Source organism: Semicossyphus pulcher, unplaced genomic scaffold (genome assembly GCF_022749685.1).
Source record: "Semicossyphus pulcher isolate SPU_LCO1_2020_fin unplaced genomic scaffold, fSemPul1.0.p SCAF_6, whole genome shotgun sequence".
Classification (NCBI taxonomy): Eukaryota; Metazoa; Chordata; class Actinopteri; order Labriformes; family Labridae; genus Semicossyphus; species Semicossyphus pulcher.
Window position 1 is genome coordinate 3,055,170 of NW_027211737.1, and position 16,345 is coordinate 3,071,514.

At 40.1% G+C, this 16,345-nt stretch overlaps 1 protein-coding gene across 1 annotated transcript; it reads right to left on the reverse strand.

Annotated features, from left to right (window-relative positions):
- Nucleotides 1–504: 504 nt before the first annotated feature.
- traf2a (Tnf receptor-associated factor 2a) lies at nucleotides 505–15,934 on the reverse strand. The gene is made up of 11 exons (XM_069682357.1): nucleotides 15,747–15,934; nucleotides 14,062–14,140; nucleotides 13,444–13,542; nucleotides 11,366–11,527; nucleotides 9,812–9,886; nucleotides 9,603–9,677; nucleotides 7,370–7,456; nucleotides 6,974–7,168; nucleotides 5,321–5,498; nucleotides 5,062–5,210; nucleotides 505–723 (listed from the first exon to the last, which is right to left on the reverse strand). Exons 1-11 carry the CDS (start codon nucleotides 15,932–15,934, stop codon nucleotides 505–507), a joined length of 1,506 nt encoding a protein of 501 aa, XP_069538458.1.
- Between the last annotated feature and the right edge of the window lie 411 nt (nucleotides 15,935–16,345).

A 16,345-nucleotide genomic window follows, 5' to 3' on the forward strand; every position in this document is an offset into this window, starting at 1 on the left:
AACCAATGGAGGACATCACTGTGGCTACGTCCACTTCTTGTATACAGCCTGTGGTAAAACTGAACATGATGAGCCCCATCTGTGGTACAAGAAGCCATAAGACGATCACTGGAGATTAACAAGCATATTATTCTACCTAGGTCTTGGAATGCCTCTCAGTTCAAATGATGTTTGAGGGTCTTCCCCAGGGTGGGAAAACAACACCTGTCACCAGCCAAATACTGGCACATATATCGTGTTCACTCCTCTGGTCACTTTAGTAGGTGATCAGTGCTTTTGTTGAATTAGATACACTGTCTAAGAAAGTGATGAAAACCACTGCCAAAAAAAAGGTTTGTTTCCTTTTCTGATCTTGTATATTGCCGCCAACAATCTGTACCAAAACCGACAGAACTAGACAGACCTTTAAAAGAAATGCCAGTTACTGAAGATACACAGCCTGGTGAATCAAACTGCTCAATAACAAACCAAAGGCTGGGTTGGATTTATGCCCCCATCGTTTTACTACAGCCCAGTAAGGTCTACAATGGCCTTGATGAAGATGGTGTCATCTCGTATGTATGAGTTTTTAGAGTCCAGCTTTGAGAGTGGACAAAAGAGTGGACATCCGCTGGCAATGTTCATATCGCTGACCGGCCTCTGGAAAGATGAGGAGGAGATGTCTGGCCGGAAGGCATCGATAATGTGCTCCCTGTTGTTCTGGTCGAGCAGCATTAGGGTGACCTGGGTACAGATGTTAGGAGTCTAGCCTTACTACTCTGAAAAACTTTAATCTAAAACTAAATATAGTAATTACATTAAAAGAAAATAGCATGGGAGGGAATTCACTAAAGGATTGAGTGGCTTTTGCACCCACTAAATCTGTGCAAATGACACGAAAAGACTGATTCTCTAAGCACATGCAGAGGGTTAAGTGCACCCCAAAGTGTGCTGCAGAGCAAACAGCTTCTCTGTGCTCCGGTGCTGTTTGCATGTATTGAAATGAGTCATTATGCAGACATTCGGGGCAAGTTTGGCCTCCTTCTATGCAAATGAGCCTTGTGGCAAAAAACACCTTATTCACAAACGGCAGTGCTAACAGCACCGCGCAGACAGAGAGAAAGTATTGACGTCTGCAGAGAGCTGGTGATAAATGCAGCGCAGTATTTTAAGGGCTGACATGCTCTGAGTTTCCAGTGATCATGATGGCAATTCCACCTTTTGTGTTATCAAAAAAATGTATTTGCATATAAATACAGTCTGTTAAATATAAAGTCATGATTATAATAATTGGGAGGCCAAGCACTCCGGGGTTGTGAGAGGCTCAACCCCAGCACACGGGCACACTTTGTCCGGTCTGGAGCCGTTATTTAGGAAAGGTGTTATTATATAGACGAGCTGCTGTTGCGCGCTCATTTAAAAAATGAAGCTGTAAAACACCTGTCGAGTCTGGACTCTTACAATAAACCGATAAAAGAGCTGCTCCTCTCCCTACTCATCACTGATCTGAGCATGGAGTTGAGATCAGTGTGCGCTCATCTATGCCTGAGAGCGCAGCACCGCGCAGCAGAGAGTGGAGGTGCAGACAGCTTCTCTCCACAGTCAGACACGTAACAAGAGCAAACTGCACGGCTCTGCGAAACTTTATGGGCGTGTTTGCACTTGAATATCATCAGTGCAATTTGCTTTGTGAATTGGACCTTGAGATGGACATAGCAGGGTAAATGAAGCGCAATTTATTGTGCTATCAGCTGCCGCAATTCATTCTTAGTGAATTCCCCCCATAGTGCTTTGGGCTTTGAAAGTAATTTAAAAACAAAGCAAGCCAAAATTTGCACAAATCAAGCAAAGACATAAACTAATAAGTAACAAAAAACTCTTATACATATCTATAGCCCTTTTTACACTGCAGTTCTGCCTCAGCGCCGTAACGAAGCTCGGCCTTCATGCAGCCTTTGCCATTTTACATTGGACCAAGCAACGAAAACGTTAAGCCGCCCCAGTGTGCGTTTTGACAGCGTTCTGGCGTTTCAAAAGCAAAACGTACGTGAGGTGTAAGCAAACAGCGCATCCTTCAAATACACACACAGCGCTGTTCCGCCCTGCCGGCTCCGCTGTTTACACAGACGCCTCAGTTACGCCTCTGTTACTACCTCCGATGCCGGCTCAGAGGTGGAACGACTTTGCCCCACTCCGCTTCCGTGTGTTCTACATAGAAGACGGAACGTAAGAGGCGTAATAATCCCACCTTTAACTGGCAATGTAAAAAGGGCTTATGTTTATAAAATAAAGTGACTTTTATATACTTATTTGCTTTTTTTCTTGAGATTTAGATGAAGGATAATAGTCTTATTTCTTTTAAGGTAAGTTTGTATCTGTAATCCACACTTGGTTAGCCTAGCTTAGCATAATGACTGTTAGCAGGGGAAACCAATAAGCTTTAGACAGCCCCCAAACGCTGAGTAACACTGTTTCAGTCTGTGATGGCCACAGCCACACAAGGGTAATATCACCCACACCTTCACCTACACTCTCACCTCACTGGTTTTCTAACAGAACATGTTCATCTTTATTTTGTAGTTAACCACACAAACAATTTATACGCTTAGTTTGGTTTGGTATTAGTTTATTTTTGCATTTAAGCTTACATTGTTTAAATTTAGTGCGCACATTTTTACCATCTAAGATTAGACACTAATTTCTGTTATACTAATCTTTTTTTTTTTGTCCTTGAGTTACCTGACTGTTGGGGGATGGCACTTCCTGGTTGGAGCAACAGGCGTGGCCAAGGGTTGTGAACTCTCTTATGCTGGAGCCAGCTCATTGGAAGAAACCAAATGCTCTGATGTCATGGGGGGTGTTTGGGTTTAGTTAGTTTAGCTTTGTATTAAGTTTCACTTAGTGTCCATTTTGTTTACCCCTTGTGTTTGAGTTGGTTTGGCCAAACCCCTATATATGTTCCCTGGTTATCTCATTATGGAAGGTCTGTTTGTTATGTTCACACTTAGTTCTTCTCAGCTTAAGTAGAGTTATATTAAGTTGACCTCTTTTATAGGCCCAGTTGTTATAATTTTGGTTTGTACATTTAATGTTCTTTTTGGGTAAAATACAAACTCTAAGTTTTCTCAAAACTCCTGCTGTCTTGTGCCTTACTGCCTGGTCCCTAACACAGTCTTTATGCTGTAAATATTTGTTCAAAAGTTTTAGGCAGGTGTGAACAACATTCTGTAAACTAAGAATGCTTTCAAAAATATAAATAATAATTGTTTATTTTTATCAATTTACAAAATCTAATTCAAAACAATATTTGGTGTTACTGCCCTTTGCTTTCAAACCAGCATCAATTCTTACAGGTACACTTGCAAATAGGTTCTCATGATCATCAATTTCACATCTAGGTTGAAACACAGTCATTAAGTGAAACAGAAACAGCTGTAGGAGGCTTAAAACTGGGTGAGGAACAGCCAAACTCTGCTACCAAGGTGAGGCTGTGGAAGACAGTTTCATGTCACAGGTCAGACACCATGGCAAGACTGAGCACAGCAACAAGACACAAGGTAGTTATACTGCATCAGCAAGGTCTCTCCCAGACAAAGATGTCAAAGCACACTGGGGTTTCAAGATGTGCTGTTCAAGCTCTTTGGAAGAAGCACAAAGAAACAGGCAACGTTGAGGATCGTAGACGCAGTGGTCGGCCAAGGAAACTTAGTGCAGCAGATGAAAAACACATCAAGCTTATTTCCCTTCCAAATCAGAAGATGTCCAGCAGTGCCATCAGCTCAGAACTGGCAGAAACCAGTGGGACCCAGGTACACCCATCTACTGTCCGGAGAAGTCTGGCCAGAAATGGTCTTCGTGGAACAGCTGCAGCCAAAAAGCCTCCGACATGGAAACAAGGCCAAGCAACTCAACTACGCATGAAAACATAGGAACTGGGCTGCAGAGAAATGGCAGCAGGTGCTCTGGACTGATGAGTCAGAATGTGAAATATCTGGCTGTAGCAGAAGGCAGTTTGTTCGCCGAAGGGCTGGAGAGCGGTACGATAATTAGTGTCTGCAGGCAACAGTGAAGCATGGTGGAGGTTCCTTGCAAATTTGGGGCTGCCTTTCTGCAAATGGAGTCAGAGATTTGGTCAGGATTAATGGTGTCCTCAATGCTGAGAGACACAGGCAGATATTTATCCATCATGCAATACCATCAGGGAGGCGTATGATTGGCCCCAAATGTATTCTGCAGCAGGACAACGACCCCAAACATACAGCCAATGTCATTAAGAACTATCTTCAGCGTAAAGAAGAACAAGAAGTCCTGGAAGTGATGGTATGGCCCCCACAGAGCCCTGATCTCAACATCATGGAGTCTGTCTGGGATTACATGAAGAGACAGAAGGATCTGAGGAAGCCTACATCCACAGAAGATCTGTGGTTAGTTCTCCAAGATGTTTGGAACAACCTACCAGCCGAGTTCCTTCAAAAACTGTGTGCAAGTGTACCAAGAAGAATTGATGCTGTTTTGAAGGCAAAGGGTGGTCACACCAAATATTGATTTGATTTAGATTTCTCTTCTGTTCATTCACTGCATTTTGTTCATTGAGGGAAATAAACTATTAAGACTTCCATTTTTGAAAGCATTCTTAGTTAACAGCATTTTTTCACACCTGCCTAAAACTTTTGCATAGTACTATATTATGAAACATGAGGTGTCGTAAAGGACAGTTTAATGAGACCTCAACCACATTCTTGAAAGATGTCACCAACTTTTTTACCAACTAAAATATAAATACACTTCTCTAAATAATGAAACAACTCTGTTAGCTCGAATAAATAAAGAATCAATGGTCAGGTAGTTAATACGTGATGGGCAGGGTTGGCTAGTCACCCCAAAATCACACTTTATTAAATTGGTTTGATTATCTAACTCTCAGAAAGGAAGCAAATAAGATTTATATGTGTGTGTATATCTGTATATTTGTATTAAGATGTACTAAGCATGCACACATTAAATTTTATTCACAATAATAACCATTGTGCAACAGCATTTTTTGTCTGCAGTGTGTGTAGACCCCTGGTTATAATGGGTTACCTTCTGGTTAAAAGGCCACTTGAGAAGTGCGTCGCTGTGTCCTCTCATCACCACGAAGAACAGAGACAGGTGGGTGCCGCGGCCCGTACCGTCACCGTTCAGGTAGATCCGCAGGCACATCTTGTAGCCGTATTTACTGGTATAAAAGGCTGAAAAACATAACACAAAAATAGAGTGCAATGATGTTTTTTTATTCTCTGCAAGAAGTGGAAAGCCTCTGGTCTTAAATTGGATGTTAATCATTATATGAAGTTGTTACCAGGAGAGAACATAGCAGGGGCGCGGCCGGCCACGGCGTCCTGTCTCTTCTTGGTGAAATCCGAGATCTTCCAGACAAAGATGCCATCGTATGTGGCTGCAGACATTTCTCTCATTTTACCGTCCATCTCCACGATAGACAGGTCCCTCAGACTTACCGTCCTCTCCAGCTGACGGACCTGCAGCACAGCAACGTGTGAACAACACAGTTTACTTACTTTACTAAACAATTTATGAAGAACCTGGTAAAGGATTTACATGTTTCTCAACACCTGATGAACCAGTTCACATCTTTTTTTAGCTTCTGCTGCACCAGATCATCTCCACACGACCTGTGGGACATGAAACAGGCCTCACAAAAGACCTTTAAGTCTTAGTGGTCTTTACTATAGTTTGACTTCCACTAAGTTGATTACTTGGCAAAGCCCTCCTCTTTGGCACCCCCCTCAGAGGTAAGGAGCACAATCCATGTGCTGAGACACAGGAAAACTGCCTAAATGTTATCTTGTATCAACACTTTAATTTTATTAAGTTTGTATGCCTACAGTAAGCATATACATATCATTAACATGTATATGAACATTTTAATAATAACATGTAAAAATGATTTTAATTCAAAAACAGTTTGGTATCATTCTATAGCAGTAAATGAAATATTTTAAGTAAACCTGCAATAAAATTAATGAAATCCACAAAAGAAATAAATAAATAATAGTTGCATGTATGACATGTTTTTCCTCTTTTTTGTGTTTGTGTTTCTTTTTTGTTTTCTTATTCCTTCTGGATTTATTAATTTATTACTTTATTGTTTACAGTCAAAAGCAAAATCACTACAAACTCCTGAGTTCATAGGCTCCACAAGAGCCTTAGCTCTTCATCCACGGTCCAGAGCAACTTCATCCCAGGACATCTGCACCCCCAGGTCAACACGTTCCCTGTAATATTGTGGTTGATGCAATAAATGACTTGCAAAATATGGAATTAAGTATTTCACTCTGCTTCCCAACAACTTCTCAGCTGCTGAGCAATGCATTGAGGTGACTTGTTAAAGTTAAAAGAATCCTTTGGATTAACCTAAATTGAAGTTACCCCTTTGAAAGATTAAATCGTTAACCTGTTTACGTACACTCAACAAGCTAACTACTACTACTATCTGTGACTGTCAGTAAGACCAAAACTGATCCTCTCTGATATGTAGAGTGCTGTGGCTTAAGTCACAAGAAATTAGAAAAGAATGTCTTAATGGGGCGGCTGTGGCTCAGTGGTAGAGTCGGTTGTCTTTCAATCGGAAGGTCGGAGGTTCGATCCCCAGCTCCCTCAGGCTACATGTCGAAGTGTCCTTGGGCAAGACACCGAACCCCAAATTGCTCCCGGTGGCATAGCCAACGGGTATGAATGTGTTATCTGATTGACAGTTGGGCACTTTACGTAGCAGCCTCTGCCATCAGTGTGTGAACGGGTGAATGTGATATGTAGTGTAAAAGCAGCTTTGAGTGGTCGCAAAGACTAGAAAAGTGCTATATAAGTACAGTCCATTTACCATTTAACTTAAAAGAATGGACTAATGCATGACTTTCCCCCAGGAACATTAAGACTTCACATTAGTCTATTGAAAATCACAGCTTGACTTATCAGTGAGGAGCAGTTTTGTCACCTTGTTGTTGAGGATCTCTATCTTGTCCTGGTCCAGTCGATGTTGGCGGTTGTAGGCCTCCATGGTGGTGCAGGAGCGCTCCATCTCTCGGTTAAGGACACAGACGATGTTCTCGAACGTGCTCACTTTGAGCTCAAGCTCCTGGCAGCGCCGGCTCAGCTCGGCAACCTTGGTCTTCTCACTCTGGAGCTGGAGCTCCAGGGCGGCACCCATGGCGCTGGGCAGCGGGGTGAAGGAGGTAGCCAGGGTCGGGGCACATGCACCCTGCACGGGAGCTGCACCACTCCCACCCAGCTGGCTCATCTTCAGCTCCAGGTCCCTGAGGGACTGGTGGAGCTCCTGCAGCTTGTGGCTGGCCACCTCCAGGCTCTGGGGCTGCAGGCTCTCAAGGCTCACCTTTATGCCCATGATGAAATGCAGGAGCAGGTTTAGGTGTTCATAAGAACACTGCCGCTCATGGTCATGGATCTTCTCTTTCTCCACCTTGGTGTCAAAGACAAATGAGCAGAAACATATTTAGAACATAAACAACAGTTCTCATATATAACATACCAACAGAAATTAAATGTTAGTGATGTATGAGCAAATGTGTCATAGAAAATATTGAAGCCTTCTGCAAAGATATTATGGAGCAAATAATGATTGTACACTATACAAAGTATTCATCCGCACAATTTTCCGTTTTTATTTTCTAAATAAAGATCCAAAAGCTGCTTAACCATTCAACAAGAACTTTGTTGGAGTAAACTGGCAGTTAGATACCACTGGACATGTTGCCATTGTGCCTCATTGGTAGCATCTTTATGGCAGTAAAAAAAAATATATACATAATCAGATCTGAGCTACTCTTTTTCTTTGTATTCCACAGGCCATCTGGCAAGTGTTCCTTTTGGTCCCTGATTTAGTCATTTGATGAAGATGAGTTTCAGTCACATTTCAGTCCAATTAGTTTTAATTTTTATTCATTTAATTCTCATTTAATTTTAGTGACTGCGTGGATTACTAAAATATTGTTCATTGTCTTGTTTGGTTTAGCTTGAGAGGATACGCTTGACAGTCAAATAACATCTTTAACAAATAACTACCACATCCCTTTGTAGAGTTACATTAGCTTAACTTTTTATACATGTCAGTGTGCATGGATTTGTCCCAGCTGTTTTTATGCAGTGTCTGGTGTATTTTCAGTAGGATTGAAAAGGATTTCAGGTCATGAAAGTGTTGCTGTTTTCTCTTAAATGGTGCAAGAGGTTTGCAGCTACATCAATCTTCTTAAGATGATTTAGCTTTGGGCAGCCAAAGAGATTGTTTTACTCATCAGGAGCTTTATTGTGATTCCACAGATGCATGCAGACTGCTGAGCATCACAATGAAACAGTAATTAGTTCATTTAGATTATAATATAATGTTTTAATCTTAAATGAAAATTGAAATTCATTTCATCATGGCTCTCTTTTTTACAGGTCATTTTTTTTGTTTTGGTCTCATTTTCATAAAAAAGCTTTTTTATGTTTTTCTTTTTTATTATATTAAGTTGACTAAATAAACCTTGCATCCAGCAAAGTTTTAGACAGTTGGTTAGTACTGGTCTGTTGTCCTAGAGTGGCACAAGGACTGAAGTCAGCCATACATGGCAGAATCCTCATAGGCATAGCATCCACAGCATGAAGCGTGGCTGGCAGCAACATGCCCAGGGTAAGCTGCTTTCGACAGGCCCTGTAAGGACTGTGAAAGAAAAGACAACCTGCTGCAAGACAACTGTTACCTTGGACAAAATTTATATTTCAGCATTACACCAATGTCAAACATTAAGCCAAAAGCTACATAATAAGGGGTGTTAGAAAGAATACCCCAGAGTGGCTGAGTCATCACCCAGATATGAAACTAATTCAGAATATGTGGCAGGACTTGTAAACAGCTCATTTCCCCAAGTCTCCACGCAAGTAATTTTTTAACGTAACTTTTGAATATTAGCAAAGTTTCTTCAAACCAGAGTATATGGAAGAAAGGCAGTGCAGCAAGGCGAGGCTGCAGCTGCCAGTGTACATTGCATCCTGGTAAATGTAGGCAGAAACGGGAAGGCTCAGCAACAAGAAAACTCAGCTTACTTGGTCAGTATAGCATGTACTGAGTAATGGCTTCAGTTAACTACATTTACCATCAACACTGATCGGACAGCCAATTAAAACATGGAGTAAATTCTCCATTAGGGTAAAAAATATTATTTACGTTTTATATTTGTAGTAAAGTCTCTGTTTGATGAATACTTTATACAGGCATCGTGCATATAAACACACACAGGCTTCATACTCAGCACAACACAGGAATCGTTGACGGGCATGTAGCGACCAATACTCTAATAACTGTTGAATCACCTTGGCAAACGATGGAAACATCCGAAATATAAGAAAGACTGTTTTTAGAATTTTCTCATGATATTTTAGTTAATGTACTGGAAGAATCATTGTAAATGTTTTTGGTTTTTTTGTAAAAATATCAGCCTGATATTTCATCTTGTTTAATATATAAAGACTTTCTATTCACTTTGTTGCCAAGTTATTTCATGATCCAGTCGTTATTATATCAGCCATTGTTACACATACAGCAAATTATGACAAAAATGTCTACTTACAGACGTATCGCAGCCAACAACATGAAATCTGCATGGTGCTTTAAATTTACTGCAGAACTTAATATGGTCCACATACTGCAAAACAAAAAAAATGAAAGAAGCTAATGATGTATAGAATATGTTGCAGAATTTGATCCCTAGCTTAATGGCAAATGAAATCAATCTAACAGAATTATGACAAATTGCTTGAAAATAAATGTACGGTATACCTTCTCTCTGGGAATCTTTTTCTTTGCACAACCTTCACAAATCATCGGGTACTTTGGACAGATTTCATCGTGAGCCTAGAAAAGAAAATAATAATTAACTGCATTTTTTGTCGCGCTACATCAAGTCCTTGACATTAGTGGCATCTTTTTTTTTTTTTACTATTTTACTAAATATGTGTTGAGGCATAAAGTGTGCAACAAGATTTGTAGGGAGATGAATTTCAAACATCTCAGTAATACTGAGGCCCCATTATTTAAAATGTCTAATTTTTTTTCTCTGTTAATGACTTGACAACCAGGGGAAACACTCTGCCTGCATAATCTTTCTGTGTTGCTTTTTTATGATCTGTTAAATTAGTGAAGAGAAAACAGTTTTTTCTTTTGGTGTGTGAAGGTGATTTTTCTTTTTCTTTATTTAAATGTCTGTTGTAATCCTGATTCCATCCACTAGATGCTGGAGTACACCTCCCCCCATGTTCTAAATGGGACTAAAAGCTGTGTTCTTTCAGGTTATCTTCAATTTCTCCACAGCACTCTAATGCACACATGACAAACTTTTTGTGTTACAGTTATAGTTACAAGGTGTCTTATATTAATGGCATGTCTTTGTTTTGGCTATAAATGTGTTCAAGTGAATTGATATACATTTTTTTTTTCCCCTTGATTCAACCTATCCTGCTGGTCTACAACTTGAGCCTACTGTTTTAACCCATGTTGATCAACTTTTGGCAAATTGGCAGATATGTTTGCAGATTTTGAAATCAGGTAGCACCACACACATCAGGAGAATCTTCACAGATATGCTTCTCTCTAATCTCAAACATTCAAACATGCACACAAAACAACATTTGTAAATAATGGCACATTATTTTACCACCTCTCATGATCTCTTATGCTCTTACAGGGAAGCTGATGTCGCATATGGAAACTGACCTGGAAACAACTCGTCTTAGTAATGCTTTGTTGTAAGAAAAAAGAAAAGCAGAGGGCTAAAAACAAGTCTTGACGAGAAAACGGTTTAGGAGAGGCAGTCCACTCTGTCCATCAGCAGTAAAGATTATATGATCCTCTAGAATGTATAATATTGTTTAGAAAAACTGCCAGCTGCTCCGTCTCCTTGTAGACTGCTCTTGTTTGCTGCTGTCATCCAGCAAGGAAAGTACATCAAACATGTTTGCGGCCTGTATGATTCTTTAGCGAGCGATGCAGGCTGTTTAAGACTGGATCTGTAAACTCCACACTGTGCCAGATTATCCGGGCCAAACATTGGTACACACCAAGGCACTTAAAAAGATTTTTGTTGTGAGGGATCATATAAATCAGCCCAAAACCCGGGTAGTCTGAAGCTAAAAACCTGGACATCAGAGATAATGACATCCTGTTTTGTTGACTGTGTTGATAATGGAACAAATCTGCAGCCCAACTACAATAACTAACTTGAATGAAGCTCTGCAAGTATTATGCGAGAGCGTTAACCAACTACTTAAATAGGGCCATATATATTAACATAGAACTTGACCAGAGTTTGATTATATGAACAGAAAGAAGCCTGACCTTGATGTTCTTTAACAGAAAGGGTTCTTTGCAGTATTTGCAGTTGAGCGTCCTCTCTGGACATTCTCTCTCGTTGTGGCGCTCCTGTTCGTTGGCTCTCATCAGCTCTTTACAGGAGGGACACAGGATGATCATGAAGTCACAATTGCCCTCATGGCTGGCCTGCGGGTGACCAACAATAAACTTTTAACATATTTTCATTAGCTTGGGTGGACAACTGACTTGATAAAGTCACTGTAGATCGCCACCGGGTAGCATTTGGTTGGCAAGCATAAGGATGTATTTGACACTTGGGTAAACTGGAGTTGAAAAACACAAAGTGTGGTGGGAAAGTCATCTTTACAAAAATGTTAAGACAACTATTGAGTTCAAAATGATAAGAAAAAATTAACACAAAGAAGAATTGCACATAGGTGATATGAATTATAAAATAACGGTGGGGCGTGTGAGAAGGATTTTTGATAAGATTGTACTACGAAACCCTTCACAACACTGTAAGGGCAAATACCCTGATATAGAGCTAGAGCTAACAATGACAGGAATGTAAGTAACTTTAGATTAGGTTGTGGGTTGGCTAACTGCTGCTACAGTTGCCACTGCTAAGCTAACATGCAGAGAGGACAATGCGTCTCCCCAGAGCCAGTTCAAGACACCCATACTCACAACTCTCCTGCTTCTGTAGCTCACATCACAAAATGATTTATTGTGACTAACAAGAAAGTAAATGGTAAATGGACTGTACTTATATAGCATTTTTCTAGTCTTTGCAACCACTCAAAGCTGCTTTTACACAACATGTCACATTCACCCTCTCACACACACTCTCATTCAGGCTCTCAAGTGAAAAAAGACTAAGCAATGTTTTTGACCATGAGTGGACAAAAACATCAGAGCGATGTTTGATGAGCACAGTGACAGTGATCAGGCCGTGGCAAAAATAGTCTTTACATGCTGCTTTGGGCTTTCCCATTTCTGTATTATGCCCCTCCCTCTCTGCTCTATCCTCCTGCCTGTGGTCAGGAAATAGATTTCTGGTCTGACTAGTCATCATATATAATTGGTGACTAGTCATTTTGACATTTTTTATTGCCCTAACTTCTCTCTCTTATGTTTCTTCCTTGTGTCCATCACTCACATCTCAGGTAGGAGGGACTAGGGCACATCGAAGATGTACAAACTCAGAAATGAGGAGAGCTTTACATTTAATGTAGTTTTGTTTCTATTTTTAAAAGGAGATACAGTATGTGCTTATACATCTGTTTTGGTTAGGGACGCACCGATGCATCGGCTGACCATCGGAATTGGCTGATATCGGCCGTGTTGACAGACATCGAACCCATCGGCAAATAAGATGGCATGCGGCAACAGAAGTAGCCGATGTTTTTATTACTTAACTGCATTAATTGTGCAGTAAATTTCATTGTAACATAAATGTTTTCAGAAAGATATTTTTTAGGCTATGTAAGTACTGAAAAATGTTCGTACTATGACCAGGTGATCCAGGCCAAAGAGGCTTTTCAGGCAGATTATTTTTTACGTGAAAGAAGTTTAAATAAAAACATGTATTGGGAATTTGCTTTCTCAAAGACTGTGATGAAGGCCTGAATAAATGTATTTTTTATAATTACAATTAATTTTGGCCCCTTATCCAGATGAGGGCATTAATAATTACAAAAATTACAGTTATTGAGAAAAACATCGGCAAAATTGTTGTTTTAACAATAATTAATACGTTTCTCAACCGGTGCATCCCTAGTTTTGGTCTGTTGAATAATGTTCTGCTATTTTTTGACATCCCACTTGTTACAGGGGTCAACTATTGTTTTGTGTTCTGTTCATTTGTGTGCACAAATATAGATTTGAGAGCAAAAAAAAAGTACTTTGAACATTTTTTTTTTTTTGGACATATTTTGGAAAACCACTGCAAAGATTTTGAAAGAGCAGATGCACAGGCACACACATCACTCCCAGTAAAAGGCTGGAAGAGCATACAAACACACCTGCCCCTTTCAACACCTAACTGACATTGGTCTGGGATCAGGTGTTCATTTCCCAGCCTGCTTTGCATTAGTGTGCACCTCAAATTCTTTGATAGTTCCCGTCCACGTGCATCCTTCATTTGGACAGACAGCTGCCAAGGCCTCCACTTCTCTCCGCGCTGCGTTGTCAGGGAAAGCCTGCACATAGGAGCAGAGGTTGTTGTCAGTAACGACTGGTTTGTGTCTTCAGTTACCGTCTGAGGGATACTGTTACAAACTCTGTGCATCAGTTTACTGAGGATCATGATTCCCTAGCTCATTTTTCTCTCTTGGCTCTAATTTCTCCAGCACATATGGCCATTCTGTGGACACAGGATCATTAAAGCTGCTCCATCTATTGTCTACACTGCCAAGAGTTCTAGAGCGGTCACAAAGCTTGTTGTGTTGGCTCGACTCTTCAACACATTGGATCCGGACACAAACAATCACAGTGACGTCACAGCGCTGACTCTTAGGATTACTTTGAAGGTGGTAACATCCAGAACATTTTTGCTAACCTGCAACCCTAAAATACCAAACCTGGCTGAAGTCTACTCCTACTGACAGACTCTTCATGATATCAATCATAAACTGTAGACCAGAAGTGTCTTTAATGTGACTGTGAGAAACTGAGAAACTGTGGAAAAGATGACATGTAGGGTAAAAAAATGTACTTACGCCACCTTGCTTGAGAATGGAGGTGGGTTCCTCAAACAGATCTTCTTTAATGCAAGCACTGCATTTCTGCGGCCCAGAACTGGAAGAGGGAAAGACAAATATTAACTTAAGTATAAATACTGTGTAATGTAGCGTGTGTCTAATACATACCTCATATTACTATCACAACTATGCAAATGCTGTTAAAAGTTTAGAGTTTAGTTTTGACCCTTCGATCAGTGTTATGACACTGAAATCCCAGCACAAGCTTCAACTACATCACACAGGCACAGAAATGCAATTAAAAGACTTAACAGAGCAGGTAAGTGGACCTTGAGTTGAGAATATTTTGTGAAAGTTGACACAGGTATTCCGGTGTCATGCTGAAAAGCTCAGATTGTTATTAAAACCTTGTTACCGTAAGATCCTTTTTAATCTAGAAAAAGCGACACCCCTCTCCTCATAGCTACAAGATTCTACCAACAAAAACAGTAATTTTACCACCAGAACCAGCTCTATTTAACAAATCTATTTCTGCAGGCATCCTTTTTGTAATGTTGTAAGACACAGTAAGAATCTGACCCCATCAGAGGCAAAAACAAGCACATCTACTTGGCAATCTTTGATCTGTTGCATCTGCCCTGAGATAGGCTATTTCTTTACAGTCATTATGACCTGTTTCGCGGCCGCAAGTTGAAGCAATCTACTGGAGAAAATGCAAAACGTTTTTTACCCATCAGTCAATGAGACAAAAAAAAAAGTAAATTGGGCCCAGGTTTTAAAATATGGGAATTCAACTATAAAGCTATTAGATCAACTTACAATCATTTACTTGTTCCAGCTTCTAAAATGCAAAGATTTTCTGACTCTCTTTTAATTCACATAAACTTAATATTGTTGTATTATAAGCTGTTATGGTTTAGAATATTATCAACCGATTAACCAATGATAAAAAAAATAATAATAATAGTGAGCTGCAGCCCTACAAATCTGTTTATGACATCTTAAATCGTTTTTTATAATTTTATATATATATTTATATATTTTGTATCTTTTAGTATAGTTTTACAAACTCAGTATTTGTACTATATTTTAACATTCCAATATTCTATTTGTCTAAACATGTTGTTTTTAATCTTCCCTTTGATGTCTGTTTTATTTGTGTAAAGCACATTGAGTTGCCTTTGTCCATGAAATGTGCTATAAAACTAAAGCTGACAAAATCTCATTTAATGTTTGCGCTATTTTCGAAAAAGACTAGCTATAGCTATATACATCATGGAATATGTTGGAAATACTTTCAACAGTTCACAGACCTTCTGGTAAATTCGGCATACAAAACAACCAGACTTTATTTTAAATCAAATGTCAAGTTTCAGTTTTTGACATTAAACGCTAAACTTGCTCCGGTCAGCCAGAGTGGCGGTTAGCGGGACATCACAATGATGACACCTATACCATCACACAAGTTATGATTTTATTGGGATCAAGAGGTGACAGGTGAATTTCCTGTAGTCCGAATTTTTCAGTAGGTCTTTTTAATAACGCATCGTTCATTTGTAAGCATGTACGGCGTTACCTCTGACAGACAAGGCAGGGATGTATTAAATTGAAAGATATTTAAAGCAAGGCTGGTGACAAGCTCTGATTGCCCATACAGGCTGTAGTAAACATCTAGCTAGCTCGCTAGCAACCATGACACTCACCTCACAATTTTGTTGAAACAGAACGAGCAGAAGCGATGACCACATTGCGCTTGCAATGGCCTTCTCAAGACTTTCTGACACGAATTGCACAGATGCTTGTCTTCGAGGTTGTTGGCGAGAATTTTCTTTGGAAAGCCCGGTTTGTTGCCTTCCAGGGAAGATGGTGGAGACGGCTCCTGTGCAGCCATTATTCCCCTTGAACAATATCGGGGTGCTCAGCGGGGTGTGTTCAAGAAAGCAAATAAAGCTAAACGTAATTTTTGCAATAATCGCCAGCATCGACTCATTTATGTTTGAACAATTTTATACATACATTCCTGTGTATGATAAGAACGTATGCTAATGTTTTATCTTTATATGCAGATACTGATATGACCAGTCGTATTCATGTGATAAAGTGTCAGCTGAGGATGTTGAGGTTCAGGTGTGAGTTTCTACGTCTACCGCTAGGTGCCGCAAGCCCGAGAGGAGCGCATCCAGGCGGGTATCAGGAGGAAGAAGGCTGCGCTGGATTGGACCACCACTGCTGCAGAAAGCTAGCTAAACTTAGCCAGGGTCATTTCGGAAGTGTTGAAAATTCTGTCTTCAAGGTAAAACCA